The sequence below is a fragment of the Artemia sp. Qi Xiang Cuo genome, chromosome 3 (genome assembly GCF_049724085.1).
Source record: "Artemia sp. Qi Xiang Cuo chromosome 3, ASM4972408v1, whole genome shotgun sequence".
NCBI classification, from domain to species: Eukaryota; Metazoa; Arthropoda; class Branchiopoda; order Anostraca; family Artemiidae; genus Artemia; species Artemia sp. Qi Xiang Cuo.
Genome location: NC_142796.1, coordinates 91,589,379 through 91,611,012, shown reverse-complemented (window position 1 = coordinate 91,611,012; position 21,634 = coordinate 91,589,379). Strand labels below are relative to the sequence as shown.

Sequence of the window (21,634 nt, the reverse complement as noted above, 5' to 3'; positions counted from 1 at the left end):
TTTAAGTTTTTGTTTGTGTGTGTGTGTAATTTTGTGTGCGTGTTATCTTTTTTGTGTTTAAGTTTTGAAGTGTGTGTGTGTTAGTTTTCATGTGTGTGTGTGTTTATTTTTTTGTGTTAGTGTATGTTTTATTGTGCTTGTTTTATTTTTTGTGTGTGTGTGTGTGTGTGTGTATGTTTGTGTGTGTGTGTTAGTTTTTGTGTGTGTGTGTTTGTTTTTGTGTGTGTGTTTATGTTTTGTGTGTGTGTGTGTGTGTGTAAGTTTTTGTGTGCATGTAAGTTTTTGTGTGCATGTTAGTTTTTGCGTGTGGGTGTCAGTTTTTGTGTGTGTGTGTTAGTTTTTGTGTGTCTAAGCTTTTGTGTGTGGGTGTTAGTTTTTGTGTGTGTTTGTAAGTTTGTGTGTGTTTTTGTGTGTGTGTAAGTTTTTTTTTGTGTGTGTGTGTGTGTGTGTATGTGTGTGTGTGTGTGAGTTTTTTTGTGTGTGTTTAAGTTTTGGGGTGTGTGTGTAAGTTTTTGTGTGTGTGTGTGTTTAAGTTTTGTGTGTGTGTGTAAGTTTTTGTGTGTGTGTGTAAGTTTTTGTGTGTGTGTGTAAGTTTTTGTGTGCATGTAAGTTTTTGTGTGCATGTAAGTTTTTGCGTGTTGGTGTAAGTTTTTGTGTGTGCGTCTAAGTTTTTGTGTGTCTAAGCTATTGCGTGTGGATATAAGTTTTTGGTTTGTTTGTGTAAGTTTGTGTGTGTGTGTGTGTAAGTTTTTTTTGTGTGTGTGTGTAAGTTTGTGTGTGTGTGTGTGTGTGTAAGTTTTTGTGTGTGTAAGTTTTTGGGTTTGTGTATAAGTTTTAGTGTGTGTGTGTGTTATTTTTTTGTGTGTGTGTGTGTGTGTAAGTTTTTGTGCGTGTGTGTGTGAGTTTTTTTGTGTTAATTTGTAAGTTTTTGTTTGTGTGTGTGTGTGTGTGTAAGTTTTTGTGTGTGTGTCAGTTTTGGCGTGTGTGTGTGAGTTTTCGTGTGTGTGTGTGTGTGTGTGTGTGTAATTTTTTGTGTGCATGTAAGTTTTTGTGTGCATGTAAGTTTTCGTGTGCATGTGTAAGTTTTTGTGTGTGTGTGTGTGTGTAAGTGTGTGTGTGTGTGTGTGTGTGCAAGTTTAGGCGTGTGTGTGTAAGTTTTCGTGTGTGTGTGTGTAAGTTTTCTTGTGCATGTTTAAGTTTTTGTGTTTGTTATTTTTGTGGTGTGTGTGTTATTTTTGTTGTGTTTTTGTGTAATTTTTGTGTGTGTGTGTGTGTGTAAGTTTTTGTGCGTGTGTGTGTGAATTTTTTGTGTTCATGTGTAAGTTTTTGTGTGTGTGTGTGTGTGTGTATGTTTTTGTGTGTGTGTAAGTTTTGGAGTGTGTGTGTGTGTTTTAGTGTGTGTGTTTGTGTGAGTTTTGTGTGTGTGTAAGTTTTTGTGTGCATGTCAGTTTTTGTGTGCATGTTAGTTTTCGTGTGCATGTGTTAGTTTGTGTGTGTGTGTGTGTGTGTGTGTAATTTTTTGTGTGTTTAAGTTTTGGAGTGTGTGTGTAAGTTTTCGTGTGTGTGTGTTTAAGTTTTGTGTGTGTGTGTGTGTGTGTGTGCAAGTTTTTGTGCGTGTGTGTGTGAGTTTTTTGTGTTCATGTGTAAGTTTTTGTGTGTGTGTGTGTGTGTGTAAGTTTTTGTGTGTGTGTATGTTTTGTGCGTGTGTGTGTTAGTTTTCGTGTGTGTGTGTGTGTGTTTGTAAGTTTTGTGTGTGTGTGTGTGTAAGTTTTTGTTTGCATCTAAGTTTTCGTGTGCATGTGTAAGTTTTTTTGTGTGTGTGTGTGTGTAATTTTTTGTGTGTGTGTTTTTTAGTTTTTGCGTTTGTGTTTTATTTTTGGCGTGTGTGTGTTAGTTTTCTTGTTTGTGTGTTTGTATGTGTTTGTATGTGTGTGTATGTTTTTTTGCGTGTGTGTAATTTTTTTTGTGTGTGTAAGTTTTTGTGTAAATGTAAGTTTTTGAGTGTGGGTCTAAGTTTTTGTGTGTGTGTGTGTAAGTTTTTGTGTGTCTAAGCTTTTGTGTGTGCGTGTTATTTTTTGTGTGTGTGTGTATTTTAGTGTGTGTCTATTCTTTTGTGTGTGGGTGTAAGTTTGATTGGTTTTGTTTATTTTTGTGTGTGTTTGTGTGTGTGTGTAAGTTTTGTTTTTGTGTGTTTGTGTTTGTTTGTGTGTGTGTGTGTGTGTGTGTGTAATTGTTTGTGTGTGTGTGTAATTTTTTGCGTGTGTGTGTAAGTTTTAGTGTGTGTGTGTGTGTAAGTTTTGTGTGTGTGTGTAAGTTTTTGTGAGTGTGTATAAGTTTTTGTGTGTGTGTAAGTTTTTGTGTGCATGTAATTTTTTGCGCGCATGTAAGTTTTTGCGTGTGGGTGTAAGTTTTTGTGTGTGCGTGTAAGTTTTTGTGTGTCTAAGCTATTGCGTGTGGATATAAGTTTTTGGTTTGTTTGTGTAAGTTTGTGTGTGTGTGTGTGTAAGTTTTTTTTTGTGTGTGTGTGTAAGTTTGTGTGTTTGTTTGTGTGTGTATTTTTTTTTGTTTTTTTTTTTTTTTTTGTGTGTTTGTTTTTTGTTTTGTGTTTTTTTTTTTTTTTTGTGGGTGTTTGCTTGTTTTTTTGTTTTTTTGAGTATGTTTGTGAGTTTTTTTTGTGTTCTTTTTCTTTTTTCTTTTTATGTGTGTGTGTGTGTGTGTAAGTTTTTGTGTGTGTGTAAGTTTTGGCGTGTGTGTGTGAGTTTTCGTGTGTGTGCGTGTGTGTGTAAGTTTTGTGTGTGTGTGTGTGTGTGTGTGTAAGTTTTTATGTACATGTAAGTTTTTGTGTGCATTGTAAGTTTTCGTGTGGATGTGTTATTTTTTGTGTGTGTGTAAGTTTGTGTGTGTGTGTGTGTGTGTGTGCTAGTTTATGAGTGTGTGTGTTAGTTTTCGTGTGTGTGTGTGTAAGTTTTCTTGTGAATGTGTAATTTTTTGTGTTTGTTAGTTTGGGCGTGTGTTTGTAAGTTTTATTTTTTGTGTGTGTAAGTTTTGTGTGTGTGTGTGTGTGTAAGTTTTTGTGCGTGTGTGTGTGAGTTTTTTGTGTTCATGTGTAAGTTTTTTTTTGTGTTTGTTTGTTTTTTTAATTTTTTGTGTTTTTTTTATTTTTTTCGTTTTTTTGTTTTTTTTCGTGTGTTTTTGTGTGTTTTTTTTGTGTGTGTGTGTGTGTGTGTAAGTTTTTTTGTGCTTTTTAGTTTTTGTTTGAATGTAAGTTTTCGTTTTCATGTGTATCTTTTTGTGTGTGTGTGTGTCTGTGTGTTAGTTTTTGTGTGTGTCAGTTTTGTCGTGTGTGTTTTAGTTTTAATGTTTGTGTATGTAAGTTTTGTGTGTGTGTGTGTGTGTGTGTGATAGTTTTTGTGCGTGTGTGTGATTTTTTTTGTGTTAATTTTTAAGGTTTTGTGTGTGTGTGTGTGTGTGTAAGTTTTTGTGTGTGTGTAAGTTTTGGCGTGTGTGTGTGAGTTTTCGTGTGTGTGTGTGTGTGTATGTTTTGTGTGTGTGTGTGTGTGTAATTTTTTGTGTTCATCTAAGTTTTAGTGTTAATGTTTTAGTTTTTTTGTGTGTGTGTGTGTGTAAGTTTTTTTGTGTGTGTTTGTTTTTTTTGTCGTGTGTTTTTTATTTTTTGCGTTTGTGTTTAATTTTTAATGTGTGTGTGTGTGTAAGTGTGTTTGTGTGTCTGGAAGTTTTTGTGCATGTGTGTTAGTTTTTGTGTGTGTGTAAGTTTTTGTGTACATGTATGTTTTTGCATGTAGGTCTAAGTTTTTGTGTGTGTGTGTGTAAGTTTTTGTGTGTCTAAGCTTTTTTGTGTGTATGTAAGTTTTTTGTGTGTGTATGTGTTAGTTTGTGTGTGTGTGTGTGTGTGTATTTTTGTGTGTGTGTGTGTTTGTTTTGGTGTGTGTGTGTTTGTTTTCTTGTGTGTGTGTTTGTATGTTTTTGTGTGTGTGTGTAAGTTTTTGTGCGTGTGTGTAAGTTTTTGTGTGTGTGTGTATTTGTTGGTGCGTGTTTGAGTTTTTGCTGGTGTGTTTGTTTGTTCGTGTGTGGGTTTGTGTTTAAGTTTTTTGTGTGTGTGTGTGTGTGTGTAAGTTTTTTTGTGAATGTAAGTTTTTGTGTGCTTGTTAGTTTTAGTGTGATTGTGTAAGTTTCTTTGTGTGTGTGTGTTTGTAATTTTTTGTGTGTGTGTGTGTAAGTTTTGGCGTGTGTGTAAGTTTTCGTGTGTGTGTGTATTTAAGTTTTAGTGTGTGTGTGTAAGTTTTTGTGTGTGTGTGTAAGTTTTTGTGTGTGTGTAAGTTTTTGTGTGCATGTATGGGGACCGGGGGAGGGCCTTTGGGGCCCAGGGAGGGCCTTTGGGGATCCGGGGCCCTTGAGGATTGGGTGGTCTTTTGGGGGCCCAGTGGACCTTTGGGGACCGGGGGGAGGACCTTGGGGGGGTCCGGGGGGCCCTTGGGGGCCGGTTGGCCCTTTGGGAGCCCGGGGGACCTTTGAGGACCAGGGGAGGGCCTTTGGGGGTCTGAGGAGGGCGTTTGGGTGATAACATTTCGAAATTTTTACTTTTTAGTTTACTTTTTGCGGCGCATCCCTGCGGCGCATTCCTGCGGCGCATTCCTGTGGCACATTCCTGCGGCGCATCCCTGCGGCGCATCCCTGCGGCGCATCCCTTCGGCGCATCCCCTGCGGTGCATCCCTGTGGTACCTATTTGCGGCGCTTTCCGGCGGCGCCTCCCTGTGTCGCTTCCCCCGACCCATGGCGAAGCCCCCTGTGGCGCATCCCCCGGCGGCGCTCTCCGGCCCCGCGGCACGTCTCGGGTCGAGGGGAAATGTGCGGACTGGGGGGAGGGCCTTGGGGTTCGGGGGTGCTCTTTGGGGGTCCGGGGGCCCGTTGAGGACCAGTGGAGGGCCTTTGAGGGTCTGAGGAGGGCGTTTGTGGGACTGGGGCTCTTTGGGAGCTTGGGGGACCTTTGAGGAGCGAGCGCTTCCTTCGGGGTTGGGGTGGGGGATCGGAACCCTTTGGGGTTGGGGTAAAGGACCTCACAACACTGTTCAAATGGAACTTGTGTATTATAACGACCACAGAGTTTCACCCTCAAATTCTCTTCTAAAACCTTTCCAAAAATCTTCTTTCAAAATGTCTCTAACTGTTTCGCCGAAATAGTTCCATAACCTGTCTAAAACAGTTTCGCCCAAATCATCCCTAAACGTAATTCAGCGTGTTCCTTTTGTTTTTGGCATCTCTGCGCTAATGCATTTCAAATTAATAAGAAACCTGATTCCCGCGCTAAAACAATTCATCGCTAAGATGTTTCTTGGAGAATTGTTTCCATGGCCTTTGGCTATTAATATCCTTTGGAGTTCGACCAAAAGAGTTGTTTCCGAGGCAAAGACATTAATGACTTGGATCTATTCCTGGAGAATCGTTTCTAGGCGAAAATTTTTAAAGTCTGACAGATGATGTCATTGGTTGATTGATCTGTCAAGAAAGGGGAATTAATTTGTTGTTTCTAAGGGGAATTATTGATTCACGATAGGTGAATTGAGGTCGACAGCACAGGTGTTCCAAGGTCGATGTTGTTGTTGCTGTAAGTGCACGCTCTCAGCGAATGTCAAGGTCGATGTTGTTGTTGTTGACACTTTGGAAATTTAGGTCATTGACCCCATTAACCACGTGTTCTCCCTGGGGACTCTATGCCCTTATTTGGGGTGCAAAAAAGTTATAGGTGGCAGCAGGGGTGAATCGTTGGAGTCAATAAGGCCCTTCTACTGTCGCTCCTTACTTTCAGTTTAAAAAAAACTTTTTTTTGCCCGGGTTTTAAGGGTTTTAAGTTTTGCCCGGGGGGAATTTAAGGCTTTAATGGAAGGGATGGTTGTTTAACTTTAGAAGAGGCTCAATTTGTTGAAAATTGGAAGTTCTAGTTCCTTTTTAAGCATAAAAAGTGAAGGAGGGTATTCAGCCCCACCCCTCCCGTTAAACTCTTCCTTTCACCAGACGCATCTGATTGAAATTATGAGATAGCGATTTTTTTCAGAATAGTCTAAAGAACATATAATAATGTCTCTAGGGATGACACAATCCCTCAGTGCCCTGGGGATAAGGTTTTAAGTTATTTTTTGAGGGTACATAAGGTTTTTATAGAATGGACGATCGTATAAACATCAGATAGGGCTTATTTGATTTGAAATTGGAAGTTATAGGGCCCTTTTTAAGAGTCAAAGTGATTCGAGAGCAAACATCTTTCTTATAAAAAGGGTTGTCGTATATGCTTTGGAGGGGACTCATTGGATTTGTAATAATAATTTCAGTGCTCTTTTTAAGAGTCAGAGTGATCAGAGCACACCTAATCCTCAAAAACATAATTTCCGGACCTTTCAAATACGTTGAACAAAACGGCTATCTCAAAATTTTTATTATAATTGTTTGGGTAAGAGATGGGCAATAGGGGGGGGGGGGTCATTTGCTCTCTTAACACCTTCGCCTAATGAAAAAGGCACTAGTCCTCCAAATTTCCAATCGAATGAGCCCTTTTTGAAGCTTCTACGACAACACTTTCAATAAAAACCTTACATGCCCAGAGGGCACAACTTACGACCCTTGACTTGAGGGCTATGGGGGGGGGGGTTGTCATCCTCAAAGACATAATTTCCAGACCTTTTAACTACGTTGAACAAAACGGATATATCAAAATGTTGATCGGAAGTGTTTAGGGAAATGATAGGCGTGGGGGGGGGGGTTCCCTCTGATTACTTTCGGTTATTAAAAAGGGCAATAGCCCCCTCAATTTCCAATCGAATGAGCCCTTTTCAAGTTTTTACAACGACGCTTTCTTTAAAAACCTTATATGCCCCCAGGGAATAACCTACAACCTTAGCCCCAAGGGCGGTGGGGGGGGGGGTTCATACTATAAGACGTAATTCCCGGATCCTTTAACTACATTCAACAAAACGGCTATATCAAAATGTTGATCGGAAGTGTTTTGAAGATGATGGGAGTTGGGAGGGGGTATTCGCCTTCCAATTGCTTTGTCTATTAATAAGGGCACTATCCCTCTCACTTCCCAATTGAATAAGGCCTTTTTTAATTTTCTAATACAATGCTTTCTATAAAAACCTTAGATACCCCCAGGCAATAACTTACAATCTTTGCCCTGGGGCCTGTTGGGGGTTTGTCATCCTCAAAGATATAATTTCCGGACCTTTCAACTACGTTGAAGAAAATGGCTATCTCAAAATTTTGATTGGATGTGTTTTGGGAAATGGTGGGCACGAGAGGGGGATTAGTTGCCCTCCAATCACTTTCGACTAGTAAAAAGGCCACTAGCCCTTTGAATTTCCAATGGAAAGAGCCCTTTTCGAAGTTTCTACGACAACGCTTTCTATAAAAACCTTATATGCCCCCAGGGCATAGCTTAAAACCCTTGCCCGGAGGACTGTGGTGGGGGAGGTGGGGGGTTGTCATCCTCAAAGACCTACTTTCCAGAACTTTCAACTAAGTTGAACAAAATAGCTATCTCAAAGTTTTGATTGGATGTGTTTGGGGAAATGGTGGGCGTGAGAGCGCGGTTAGTTGCCCTCCAATAACTTTCGAGTATTAAAAAGGGTACTAGCCTTTTCAATTTCTAATCGAATAAGCCCTTTCTGAAGTTTGTACGGCAACACTTTCTATAAAAACCTTATATGCCCCAGGCCATAACTTAGAACCCTTGATCTGAGGGCTGTGAGGGGGTTGACATCCTCAAAGACATAATTTCCAGACCTTTCAACTACGCTGAACAAAATGGCCATATCAAAACGTTGATCGGGAATATTTGAGGAAATGATAGGCGTGGGGGATGATTTTCCCTCCGATCAATTTCGACTATTAAATAGGGCAAGATCCCTCCCAATTTCCAATCCAATGAGTCCAATTTGAAGTTTTTACAACAAACCTTTCAGTAAAAACCTTATATGCCCCAAGGGCATAACTTAAATCCCTTGCACTAGGGCTCTTGGGGGGGGGCAACCCTGGAAGCATTATTATATGTTCTTTGGACTATTTTAAACAAAATTGCTATCGCACAATTTCAATCAGATTATTTGGTGAAAAGAGGGGCAGTTGGGGGAGGGGGAGGGTGCTACTTGACTTCCAGTGCTATTGACTTTTAAAAGGGAACTAGAAATTCCAATTTTCCAAATTCCAAGAAATTCCAAGAGCCGTAAATGTCCCAGGGGCATAACTTATAACCCTCATCTTCAGGCTCTGGTAGTTTGTATCAAACAGTTCGTGGTAACGAACTGTAAGTAAGGAGCGACCCGGCTCAATAGTAACCGAAACTCTAAACACGGAACAAAATTTTTATTATAATTGTTTGGGGAAATGATGGACAAGAGGGGGGGGGGGGTTATTTGCTCTCTTATCACCTTCGCCTAATGAAAAAGGCACTAGTCCTCCAAATTTTCAATTGAATGAGCTCTTTTTGAAGCTTCTACGACAATAATTTCTATAAAAACCTTATATACCCAAAGGGCACAACTTACAACCCCTGTCTTGAGAACTATTGGGAGGGGAGGGGGTTCATCCTCAAAGATATAATTTCTAGACCTTTCAACTACGTTGAACAAAATGACCATATCAAAATGTTGATAGGATGTGTTTAGGAAATGATGAGCGTGGGGGTGGGGGATTTTCCCTCTGATTACTTTCGATTATCAAAAAGGGCAATAGCCCTCTCAATTTCGAATCGAATGAGCCCTATTTCAAGCTTTTACAGCAACGCTTTCTGTAAAAACCTTATATGCCCCGAAGGAATAACCTACAACCTTAGCCCTAAGGGCGGGGGGGGGGGGGGGGTTGCCATACTATAGGACATAATTTCCAAATCCTTTAACTACATTCAACAAAATGGCTATATCAAAATGTTGATCGGAAGTGTTTGGAAGATGATGGGCGTTGGGAGGGGGCATACGCCTTCCAATTGCTTTTGTCTATTAATAAGGGCACTATCCCTCACAATTCCCAATTGAATAAGTATTTTTTGAATTTTCTACGACAATACTTTCTATAAAAACCTTAGATGCCCCCAGGCAATAACTTACAATCTTTGCCGTGGGCCTTGTTGGGGGTTTGTCACCCTCAAAGACATAATTTCCGGACATTTCAACTACGCTGCAGATAATGGTTACCTCAAAATTTTGACTGCACGTGTTTGGGGGAATGGTGAGCGTCAGAGGGGGATTAGTTGCCCTCTAATCACTTTTGACTATTAAAACAGGTACTAACCCTTTCAATTTCCAATTGAAAGAGCCCATTTTGAAGTTTCTACGACAACGCGTTCTATAAAACCTTATATGCCCCCAGGGCATAACTTAAAACCCTTGCCCTGAGGAGTGTGGGGGGAGGGGGGGGGTTGTCATCCTCAAACACCTACTTTCCAGAATTTTCAACGCATTGAACAAACTTGTTATCTCAAAATTTTGATTGGATGTGTTTAGGGAAATGGTGTGCGTGAGAGAGCGGCTAGTTGCCCTCCAATAACTTTCGAATAATAAAAAGGGTACAAGCCCTTTCAATTTCTAACCGAATAAGCAATTTCTGAAGTTTGTACGCCAACACTTTCTATAAAAATCTTATATGCCCCAGGGCATAACTTACAGTCCTTGACCTGAGGACTGTGAGGGGGTTGCCATCCTCAAATACATAATTTCCAGACCTTTCAACTACGTTGAACAAAATGGCCATATCAAAATGTTGATCGGAACTGTTTGGGGAATAATGGGCGTGGGTGGTGATTTTCCCTCCGATTTTTGTCGATTATTAAAAAGGGCAATAGCCCTCTCAATTTCCAATTGAATGAGTCATCTTTGAAGTTTTTACAACCAAGCTTTCTGTAAAAACTTTATATGCCCCCAGGGCATAACCTAAAACCTTAGTCCTAAGGGCGACGGGTTATCATACTATAAGAATGGCTATATCAAAATGTTGAACGGAGGCGTTTGGAAGATGATGGGCGTTGGGAGGTGGCATTCGCCCTCCAATTGCTTTTGACTATTAATAAGGGCACTATTCCTCTCACTTCCCAATTGAATAATGCCTTTTTTAATTTTTCTACAACAATGTTTTCCATAAAAACCTTAGATGCCCCCAGGCAGTAACTTACAATCTTTGCCCTGGGGCCTGTTGGGGGTTTGTCATCCTCAAAGATATAATTTCCGGACCTTTCAACTACGTTGAAGAAAATGGCTATCTCAAAATTTTGATTGGATGTGTTTTGGGAAATGGTTGGCTTAAGAGGGGGGTTAGTTGCCCACCAGTCACTTTAGACTATAATAAGGGCACTAGCTATTTCAAATTCCAATTGAATGAGCCCTTTTTGAAGTTTCTATGGGGGGGCTATGGGGCGGCTCATCCTCAAAGATATAATTTCCTGACCTTTCAACCATGTTGAACAAAACGGCCACATCAAAATATTGATCGGAAGTGTTTGGGTAAACGATGGGCGTGGGGAGGGGGAGGGTGGAATGCTGAACTACGTTCAACAAAATGGCTATATCAAAACATTGATCGGAAGTGGTTGGGTATATGATGGGCGGAGGGGGGGGGGATGATTTTCACTCCGATTACTTCCGATTATTAAGAAGGGCAATAGCCCTCACAATTTCCAATCGAATAAGCCCTATTTGAAGTTTTACAACAAGGTTTTCTGTGAAAAACTTATATGCCTCCAGGGCATACCCTAAAACCTTAGCCCTAAGGGCGGGAGGGGGCCCTTTTTTAAGTTTCTACAACAACACTTTCTATAAAAATCTTTAAATAACCTTTCTATAAATAACTTTTTCCAATAACTTTCGAATATTAAAAAGGGTACTAGCCCTTTCAACTTCCAATCGAATGAGCCCTTTTTGAAGCTTCTACGACAAAACATTCTAAGAAATCTTATATGCCCCAAGGTTATAACTTACAACCCTTCTCCTGAGGGCTATGGGTAGGGGGGGGGGTTCATCCGCAAAGAATTAATTTCCAGACCTTTCAACTACGTTGAAAAAAATGGCCATATCAAAATAATGATCGCTAGTGTTTGGGGAAATGATGGCCTTGAAGGGGGGGGGGTTCCTTCCGATTACTTTCGACAATTAAAAAAGGCAATAGCCCTCTGAATTTCTAATAGAATGGGCCCTTTTTGAAGTTTTTACAATAACGCTTTCTATAAAAACCTTATGTACCCCTAGGGCATAGCTTACAATCTTAGCCCGGATGGTTTTGGGGTAGGGCTTCATACTCGAAGATATAATTTCCGGATCCTTCAACTACGTTGAAGGTAGTTGGGAAACTACTTGGGGGGGGTATTCGTCCTCCGATTCTAGTTCGAATTTCCAAAACTTTTAACTATGTTGAACAAAATGGCTCAAAGATATAATTTCCAGACCTTTCAACTCTCGATTCCCAATTGAATAAGGCCTTTTTTAATTTCCACAACAATGCTTTCTATAAAAACCTTAGATACCCCCAGGCAATAACTTACAATCTTTGCCCTGGGGCCTGTTGGGGGTTTGTCATCCTCAAAGATATAATTTCCGGACCTTTCAACTACGTTGAAGAAAATGGCTATCTCAAAATTTTGATTGGATGTGTTTTGGGAAATGGTTGGCTTAAGAGGGGGGTTAGTTGACCGCCAATCACTTTCGACTATTAAAAAGGGCACTATCCCTTTCAAATTCCTATTGAATGAGCCCTTTTTGAAGTTTTTAGAACAACACTTTCTATAAAAACCTTATATGCCCCCAAAGCATAACTTACAACCCTTGCCCTGAGGGCTTTGAGGGGGGGGGGGTCATCCTCAAAGACATACTTTCCAGAACTTTCAACTACGTTGAACAAAATAGCTATCTCAAAATTTAGATTGGATGTGTTTGGGGAAATGGTGGACGTGAGAGGGTTGACCTCTAATACCTACATTTGTATATATATATATATATATATATATATATATATATATATATATATATATATATATATATATATATATATATATATATATATATATATATATATATATATATATATATATATATATATATAAAACGTATGCATGAAGAAACGTGGAGGGTCTAGCCTAATTAAATGCCTAAGAAAATGAAGGCAGCGTAAAAAAGAATAACTAGGGATATGTGAAATGTGTTTTGCAAAATCTAAATATGGACAGGAGATGATTGTTTCAGTGAAAATGATCTTCATCAATGAAAATACCCAAACAAAGTGTGTTTCATCATCCCTCACCCCCTTTCCCTTGACGCTTCTGATAATCTTGAACAAAATACAAAACAATCAGAAATTAATATGAGTAGGGTTCAAAACCCCTACTCATACTTATCCCCAAGGGTAGAACATGATTTGCACTTTACTGAAAAAAATACAAATGAATGTGCATTGTCAGTTTAATATACATATGCTGATATTCAGTATTCAAAATGTTAATATTATTTGATTTATTAATGTTATAAAAAGTAAAAAAAATAATATTTTTTCAGTAAAGTGCAAATCATGTTCTGGCCTTGGGATGACATAGGGTTTTGAGCCCAACTCATGTTAATTTCTGCTCGTTTTGAGTTTAACTCGGTTATTTACTGTAATTTCTGATGGTTTGGGTTTTATTTATTTGGGTTTCATTTATTATTTCACGCTTGGTAGATTATTTGATTTTTTTTTGCTGATTTTCGGTTTAATGGAGCTCTTTACTTTTCTTTGAAAAATTTATTTTGTGGATTTTTTTTTTAATTAATAGTTATTAAATGATCTAGGCGTCAACAAGTTCTATTCTTTTATGATTAAATAAAAAAACAAGTTTTTTTTCAATTGAAAGTAAGGAGCAATATTAAAACTTAAAACGAACAGAAATTATTACGTATATGAGGGGAGTCCCCCCCTTGTCAGTGTCTTTACGCTAAAGTTCGAATTTTGTTCCAATTCTTTAAGGATGACCTCTGAATCACAAAGACCGTTTAATTAAAATAAATAGCTCTTTTGAAAGTACTAAAAATACTTTAGTGTAAAGAGTGAGGTATTGACGATGGAGCGAACCCCCCTCATATACGTGATAATTTCTGTTGGTTTTAAGTTTTAATGTTGTTCTTTACTTTTAGTTGAAAAAACTTGTTTTTAAAAAAAGATAATTTCCGATCGTTTCTTAAATAATACTGGGAAAACCTGCAGCCCCCTTCATAGAAAATTATATTACCCCATGGAAAGATCCTCCAACGTAACCCCCTCCCTCAATCCCCCCATCCCATCGACCAATCGGCTGCTATCACATGCACAAATTAGACACCGAGAGCTTATCCACCTCGATTTGTGAAACTATATAAAAGTATGGTACAGATTCGATGCGGTGTATGACCCAATACATCGTGACGGCGCAACCGTTATGAGTGGGGAATTTAAAGGAGTTCAAGCAAATTTTAGGGAGAAGGTACCTCAAGCAGAATATGTACACTGTCACGCCCAGAGATTAAACTTGGTTTCGACAGACTGCCAAAAATATATTAGCGAACTTTCAGAATTTTTCTCTGTGGTGCAGAGATCTTACGCATTTATATCATGCAGCAACACTCGACACGAGCTATTTTTGGAATCCCAGCGTATTAGCGGGCAAAAAGTCTTGGAGCTTGAGAGGGCCGTCCAGACTCGCTGGTGTTACGCTGTCCGCTCTATTTCGAAGGTGAAGGCAAGATTTGATTGTATTGTTGCTGAGCTTGCCACAGTCTCTGATAGTTCCAACGGCGAGGCAGCGCGTTAGGCAAAAGGACTACTGGACAAAAGAACTCTGCCTCTTTTGTCTCAACTTTGCACTTAATGGAAAAAGTAATAGTCATTGTAAATTGTTTATCAGAGCAACTTCAATCCAAAAGTTTTTTGATTTATAAGGCACTTGCACTGATTTCTGTGACATATGAGACACTCAAAAAGCTAAAAAATGATAACGAATGGAGCAACTTAAACGAAAACATATCTAAATTCTTGGCTTTACACGATGTCCAGGAATCTAAATCTCCACAATCTAAAACCAGCGGTCGAATCAAGAGAAGTCAAGCCATTTCCATTCGTCTCAAAGACTTTCTTTCAAACTCAAAAACCGGTAAACGCAATACCAGTCAGCCAGCTCAATCAGACTCCGGTAAACTTCTGTACTTTGGGGTAATAGACCGTTTCACGAGTGAGATAGACCAACGTTTTATGCAAAATATGCCTCTGCTTGACACTTTATCTGCCTTCGACCCCTCAAGTTCCGATTTTCTGGAACTTTCAAAAGTCAAAAGGCTTATGTGTCATTATCAAGGAATTTTTGATGTCGATGACCGTGCCATAGAATCCCAGCTGTTTCTTGCAAAGCTGCATCTGTCAAAAAGCGATATTTCAAAAATGGTTTCCTTCGCGCTATCGAAATTTTATCCGACCTCCCAGTTGTCTATTTTGCAGTGCTAAAACTGATGAAGCTAGTGGCTACTTTGCCTGTGACCACTGCCAGCAATGAACGATTCTTCTTGGCATTAGGGCGTGTGAAAGACTATCTGCGATTGCAATGGGAAACGAGAGACTCAGTGATCTAGTGATAATGGCCGTTGAAAAGCAGGAAGTAAAGAAACTGGATTTGATTAGATTAGTCGATGATTTTGCCAAGCAGCAAAGTCGCCGCTACCCCCTGACTTAGGTATGTTTGCTCAATGTTTTTTTTTGGAATCTTCATTACAATAAAATCGAAAAAAAAAAATCCTTGCATCCCCCTACATTTTCGTGGATTGGCACCACTGCAGAAGACAATTTGTGTCTACTTTTAATACTACTGCTATAGTTACAGTAACTAATGATACTAAGAGCATTGAGTTGAAATTTTTAGGGAATGTTACGGGAGAGTTTCAATTAAACAAAAAACTATGTGCATGCACGTATTAAAAGGGTATATAAGCAATATCATAGGCAGTGATTTTCTATCATAGCTAGTAATATCATTGATTTTTTAAAGGAGTTAATTTGTTTGGAGCTAATGAATGGATTGAATATACAAGTTTTTTAGAGTATTCAATCCTTTCATAAGTCTTATAGTAACTTGCACTGAATTTCCTACCGTTAGAAGCGGAAGCCGGATATCTCTCAAGAAAAGGTTGAGCTGGTCTGTTGTGACACGTCATAGAGATATCTGAGAGAGTTTCTTGACTGCTGCTGCTACTGGAACCCGCAAGGGGTTCAGGGATGCAGACCAAACTTTCATGTTGATCTGAGCCAGTTATTATTCCGCTTGTTTCCGAAGGACTGTCACAGGTGAGGCAATATATATCCACTAACCCGACAGTTTAAGCGCTTTCACAATTGCCAGTTTCTTCCTTTTCTTTCTGCATTTTCACCGTAAAAAAAAAATAAAAAGTTTGTTGTTGCTTTTTACTCATACTTTGATTTACGAACTCTTCACAAAAAACAATAAAGAAATACTTACCGGCTAATGTTTAGGTTTGCATAAACCCTACTCAGAAATCACATTACCGGTCAAAGATTGGGTAATAAAATAGCATCGACGCACTCTTAGACATTTCAAGACAAGATTGTCTCCTAATGGTAGAATCAGGGTGGTACAAGACTGGGAAAGACGGGACATTTCAAAACAAGGTCATCAAAAAGAAACAGTGCTATTTAATAGCTGTGCAAAACATTGAACAGGGGTGACAAATAAAAACGACCTGTTAGCAGGGTTGCCACCGCCATGGGTTTATCCATAAAAACATGGATTTTTCAACCCTTACCATGGATTGTGGAAATGCCATGGATTTTCAATAAAAAAACAAGGATTTTTCAAGAAAACTTGGATTTTTTTCACATGGTATGGAATGTGCGCCACTCAGACAACCAATCTTTACGGCAAGTCAAAATGGGTTAGCGGACCAGCTGTCTCATTACTGTTACATCTCTGACAGATGACGCTCCAGCTGAAGTGCTGAAGATTTGCGGGAAATTCAAAAATTCTGACATGTTATTTGTTTTGACGTGTTTTAACCATGCCCAAAAACAATAAATATGCCCCTGCTTTTGCTCCCACCAAGATAATTTGGAAATGGTTGCACAAGAGAGCTAAGATGGTTGAGTGTCGTTCTATGGGTTCAGATTTTCTACGTTTATTATGGAGAAGAGGTACTTTGAGCCGAATTAAAGGGACAGGAAACAGCTTGAGAGCTGGAGTGAGCTTTCAATTATTTATTTGGTATAAATTTCTCAGCTTAGTATAAATCTCTCAATGTAGTATAAAAGTCTCAGCGTCAAACAGAAGTTGTGCTTTTTAATATTTTCACATGTGAAGACAAGTTTTATATATAATATAGAAGTTTTTCGGTTCATACTGACATTAAGCGAGTAACTGAAGTTTTGGACAGTTGAGGACTTATATCTTTCGAAACGCGGAAATTTCGACAATTCTGCCGATGGTCTTCTTCAAAGGCTTATGGAGGTCAGTCTGGGCAGCAGTTGGAGGATGAGTTGCTATAGAACCTTCCACCCATCCAAACAGTTAAACTAAAAACTCGAATCGCCGCGTCTAATTCTCCCCTTGCCTTAATTTTGATACAGACTGATGAAGCCACACTGTGATAGTACACTCTATAGCTTAGACAGCTAATTGTTCCAGATACTTTTAGTTGTCTGCTCAAGCTTTAGAGAGACTTTGCCGAAAGCTGCGTTAATTTGGCCGGTTCGTAAGGCCTTAAAAAGGGGAGTCAAGTTTCTTCACGAAATCATGGTTAATCTTGGCTCTATGTTTTGCCAAATTTACTCCCAAAGATAAGTCGATGTTCTAAAATTATGATATCGATTTACAAGGTTTAAGCCAGTGTTTATACTATGCAAACTTGCATCTTTATTGTTAGTTGAAGTTGACGAATAAACCATTTTTGATTGGAATTGGAATACTGGTTATAGAATATAGAATACATACAATTTTTTTTGTATTTTCCAGATGTTATGCGACGATTAGGGGCAAGTCGATTCGGGACACGAATCGGAATCCCGCTCGGTCAGAACCAAAAGTAAATAACCGTAACAGAAGTGGGAAAGCCGAGGCATTTAATTAGGCTACACCCTCCACGTTTCTTCATACAAACGTTTTCTAGCCGAATCGCCTATCTCTTCCGTACGAAGAAATCAGCCGGAAGAAAACGGACGCGAGGGTCCAGCCTGATTTGAGACCAGCATTGTGCTTACGGTAATTTCCTACTTCTTTTACGGTTATTTACTTCTTGTAAGAACCTAGCTTTATTCTTGGTTCACACACATGCGATCTCACGGTTTTTGCATTTATTCACGGTTTCTCCCTAATGACGGAATATTCTAAATTTTGCTGGTTTGCGAGATACGTTAAAATGTTCCAGCGCATTCGACGACCTATCACATGAAAAAAAATGCGAACCATGCACTTTCGCGTTGCATCTATACGAACGAAAATCCATGTCCTCAAAGAGCCGTACCTGCGAGCGACGCGGGCGGCAAAATGTTTTCGTACCTTTGGCAACTGTGCTTGCCATGGATTTTATTTCTTCGACTGGTGTCAACCCTGGGGGTGGGTTGCCATTGACAAGCCATGGATTTTTTTTTCTTACGCTTGCCATAGATGTTTTTCTTGAGCTGGTGGCAACCCTGTCAGTTAGCCCGTCTCGCTGGTTTATTATAGCACATAACTAAGATAGAAAGTGGCTGTGAAATATAAATTAAAGATAATTTTCAAAGTCTATGGGAGGGTCATGGCCCCCCTGATCCTCCCCCCCAGGTGGCGCCTAAGTGGCAACCTCTAGCTTAATATTCCTTTTATTCTATTTTGAGTAAAAAGTTAAGTATGAAAGAACAGGTCACCAGAAATTGATCAGATACTTGTGTTTTTACAGCATATCACAGTTTGCTAATTTATGTCCATCAAGAGTATGATAAACATAATACAATGCACTTTCGAAAATATTGTTAACCATGTAGAGCATGAAAGAAATTTTTTTCAGATTGAAGCATAAATAGTTCATCTCTGTATGGTGACTTGTGGCCCGCCCTGTACAACTAAGCTTAAGTTTATTTCCATGAAAAAACTACGTCAACAATATATAGTATTTTAGCCATTTACTTGGTAGGCAGGCTAATGAGGAAAAGCTGCCACATAAGAACAAATGAATAAGGCAGAGCAGAGAAAAATAGACGTGCCAACAATTGAGTGAGAGCAGAGGGAATTTATTCTATTTTATTCTAAATTCAATTTAAAATTTAACTGTTTCAGGAAGCTAAGGTATTCTGAAATTTTACCAGACCATGTTCTGCTCTAACCTGAATTAAGGCTTTTCTCTGCTATACCGAATGACGAAAAATTTGGCCACCACCCAGGGTTGCCACCTTTCTAGTCCACGAATGTGTCCCTGAGCATCCAAAAAGGTGTCATTTGGCAAAGATTTCTCATTCTTGAAATCTCAAAAACTGGAGGTTAATTTTTTTGCCACTTGCAGTGTTGAACAAAAGACGCATTGCAAACCTCTTTTGAAGCGTTCAGTTAATATCAAATATTATGAAAACAAAAGAATCCATGTAAAACTTCCATTTAAACTGACTAAGTTTGAAAGAACAATGGCATGAAAACATGTAAAGAGTAAAATTTTTGCGATAGAATGTGAACAAACAAATAATCAGGATTAATACGCACAAATAATAATCATTAATATTAAACACAAACTGACTGCTCCTGCAAGCCTGTCCAAACCTGAATCCGGCAGGGAAAGATTCAAGAAACGGGAATTCTCTGGCCATTGTTACGATCAGCCTTTCCTTTTCAGGTGAAGAAAAATAGTTCTGTAGGAATGGAGGATGAGTTTTACAAAGTCAGTGACATTGATACTGATAATGAAAAAGAAAGAAAATCAAGGCCGGTGACGAAACCTGGAAGTTTCTCCAAGATTTTTCGAAAGAAATATGAACAAAACCACATAGTGACATGGGAAAAAGAGGCTCAGTTTTTGGAATGGCTTGGTAGAGGGACCAATCGGTCTGGTGCAGACTCTATTGCAGAATGCAAGTATTGTACAACTACAATAAATATTGGTGACGAAGGGAAAGGTGTTTTGATTCAGAACATGAAGGGCAAGAAACACAAAGAAATGGAGGGGGATTTTTGAAATTGAGAAAATTCAAGCCTATTGAAACATTTTTTGATGTTTGATAACAAGGTTCTGCAAACAGAGGCAAAAACAGGAGAGTTCCTTGTTGCCAACAATTTGCCTTTCTCGCTTTCAGACAAACTTATCCATCTTCTCAGGTCCCTAGTTGGGAAGAATGTTCTAAACCGTGTGACGGCAGGAAAACAGAAAGTGACAAATATTGTTCGACAGCGATTGTACCCCCAACATCAGTAAGAGCTGGTAAATGACCTCAAAGCCTCCACGTTCTAGATTATTATCGACAAAACAACGGACAATACTATTTGCAAACAACTAGCTATTTGTGTGTGAGTTTTGTAGACGAGAAACTAGAGACACATGTAGATGTCCTAGACATTGTCACCTGTCTCGATGGGACTGCTGAAGGCGTGTTCCAGAGTCTTGACAGTTGTCCACAATCGCTAAAGAAGGTTGGTGTTAATTTTAGAAACTGGGTAAGCTTTTGTGCCATTACAACAAATAAAATAATGGGCAGCTACGAATATTTTACCAGAAAGTTTGGTAGACATTTACCGCACCGTGACAAGTCATTTCAGAAACAGCCCAAAAATAATGGACAAGTTCCAAGAGCTCAGAAAGGCCGCTGAAGAGCAAGAGATGAAGTTTCCAGTCCAAGCTCCCACTAGATGGGTTTCCATGCAACAAACTGTGAGAAGCATACTGAAAGTATGGGATACTCTAGAAGTTTATTGACAAAACTGGCTGAACAAAACCCGACTCATGGCAACGACCAGACACTTTTGACACTGAATAATCCATACCAAAGGATTCTCTTCGAATTTGTTGACTATGCTTTGGGCGTATTCAATGACCTTAATACTCTGTGCCAGGCAGATGCGCCACGATTTTACTTGCTTATAAAAGAAGTGCTGAGTTGTGTAAAAAAGAAGTTGTGAAGAGCCTTTGTCACAATTTCATGGTAAAAGACTATGTGAACTAAATTGAGTCTGTTCAGTCTGTGAACCTTAAAAGAGAAGAGTTCTTCCTACCTGCCTCTAAGGTTTACCAGGGACCAGAAGCGACCGCCCGTCTGTTTTCCTTACAAGGAAAAGATACAAAATTCACGGAGAAATGGAAAAGCATCAAAGAGATTGCCCAGAAATTTTATATTGAAACTGTGTCCCAGCTAGCCGACCGGTTTCCATATGATCACATCATTTACAACTTTGTAGAGATTGTAGACCCAAAAGTTGCATCTGATTGTGATGATCTATCGATGAGGCTCTTTTGCCAAAAGTTCAGGCACCCCTTGTGGGATTTTGGGGTGGTTGAAAAAGAGTGGCGGGCATTGACGCTGCTTAGTCTAGACGACAGTTTTCTCAGTGGCGGCAACCCGATAGGTTTTTAGAACAGGGTGGCGTCCATCCAGACGCCAAGTGGAGTGCTAAAGTTCACTAGCGTTCTTCATGTCATTTTTGACACTTCACTTTATGTTTATTTTTGGACTTCACTGCTCAAATGTCGTTGTGGAAAGACTTTTCAGCGGTCTGAAAACAGTAAAAAATGAACAGAGGAGTGGGCTCAAAAGTGTAACTTTGGCTTGACAATTTCTATCAAGTATGGGATGAAGCGTAAAGCCCTCCCTACGTTCATCGAGAGTTTAAAGAAAAAAATGAAGCCCGTGAAATCCGATCCGACTGCGTCTGAATTGGTCGCTTTTTTAGGCATTGGGAAAGACAATGGGGATGGCAACGACAGCGTTGACTCGGGGTATTAATCTTTCTATTTGGTGTTTTCTCTTAAATCTTATTATTTGGTAATTCTCATTAAATTTTTCTGAGTACAGTTTAAAGTGCGTCTACATTCGGCATTTTCTGGAAAACTGGGAGGCAGGTAGCACTCTACACTAAATAAAATCGAATAATTCAAAAGATCAAAATGCAGGCGCTGTCCTTAAATCAAGCTTTAAGTGATTCATTTTTGCTACTATACTTTGCTTCAAATTAACAACTCAATATAAAAAATTAGTCAAAACAAAAATAATGTGGGAAAAAGCGGAACTTAAACCAAAATCGAACTTAATTAGTCGATAAATACAAAGCTTTGTTTTAAACGTCAAAAGAAGATATTTTGGTACACATAAAAGGTCTTGAGTTGCAAAATAGGTCGTCTTGAACAAATTCTATTAAAAGTCAGCCTAATAAGGCTTTACTTGTAACTTGGAAAGAAGTCAGAAAATGGGGAAACTTTTAGGGATTTTGGTATTGAAAATAGGGATTTCTAGGGATTATCCACCAGCACCTTAGGGATTGAAAAAATTTGAAGTGGAAACACTGGTAATAATATAGCGTAAAAATCAATTTTATTTACATTCCTGTTCAAACAGTAAGCACGATAACATACTTACTTCCGGATTGCGCCCTACTATAATTCTACTCTTTTTTTGCACTTAAATACTTTA

The 21,634-nt window shown here is 39.1% G+C and overlaps 1 protein-coding gene across 1 annotated transcript in view; it reads right to left on the bottom strand.

Annotated features, from left to right (window-relative positions):
• LOC148954743 (glucose dehydrogenase [FAD, quinone]-like) overlaps positions 1-18,826 on the bottom strand; it is a 130,598-nt gene extending 111,772 nt beyond the window's left edge. Inside the window, 1 exon segment of the mRNA XM_089086493.1 lies at positions 18,780-18,826. Coding sequence (XP_088942619.1) covers positions 18,780-18,826 — 47 coding nt within the window.
• Positions 18,827-21,634: the final 2,808 nt, after the last annotated feature.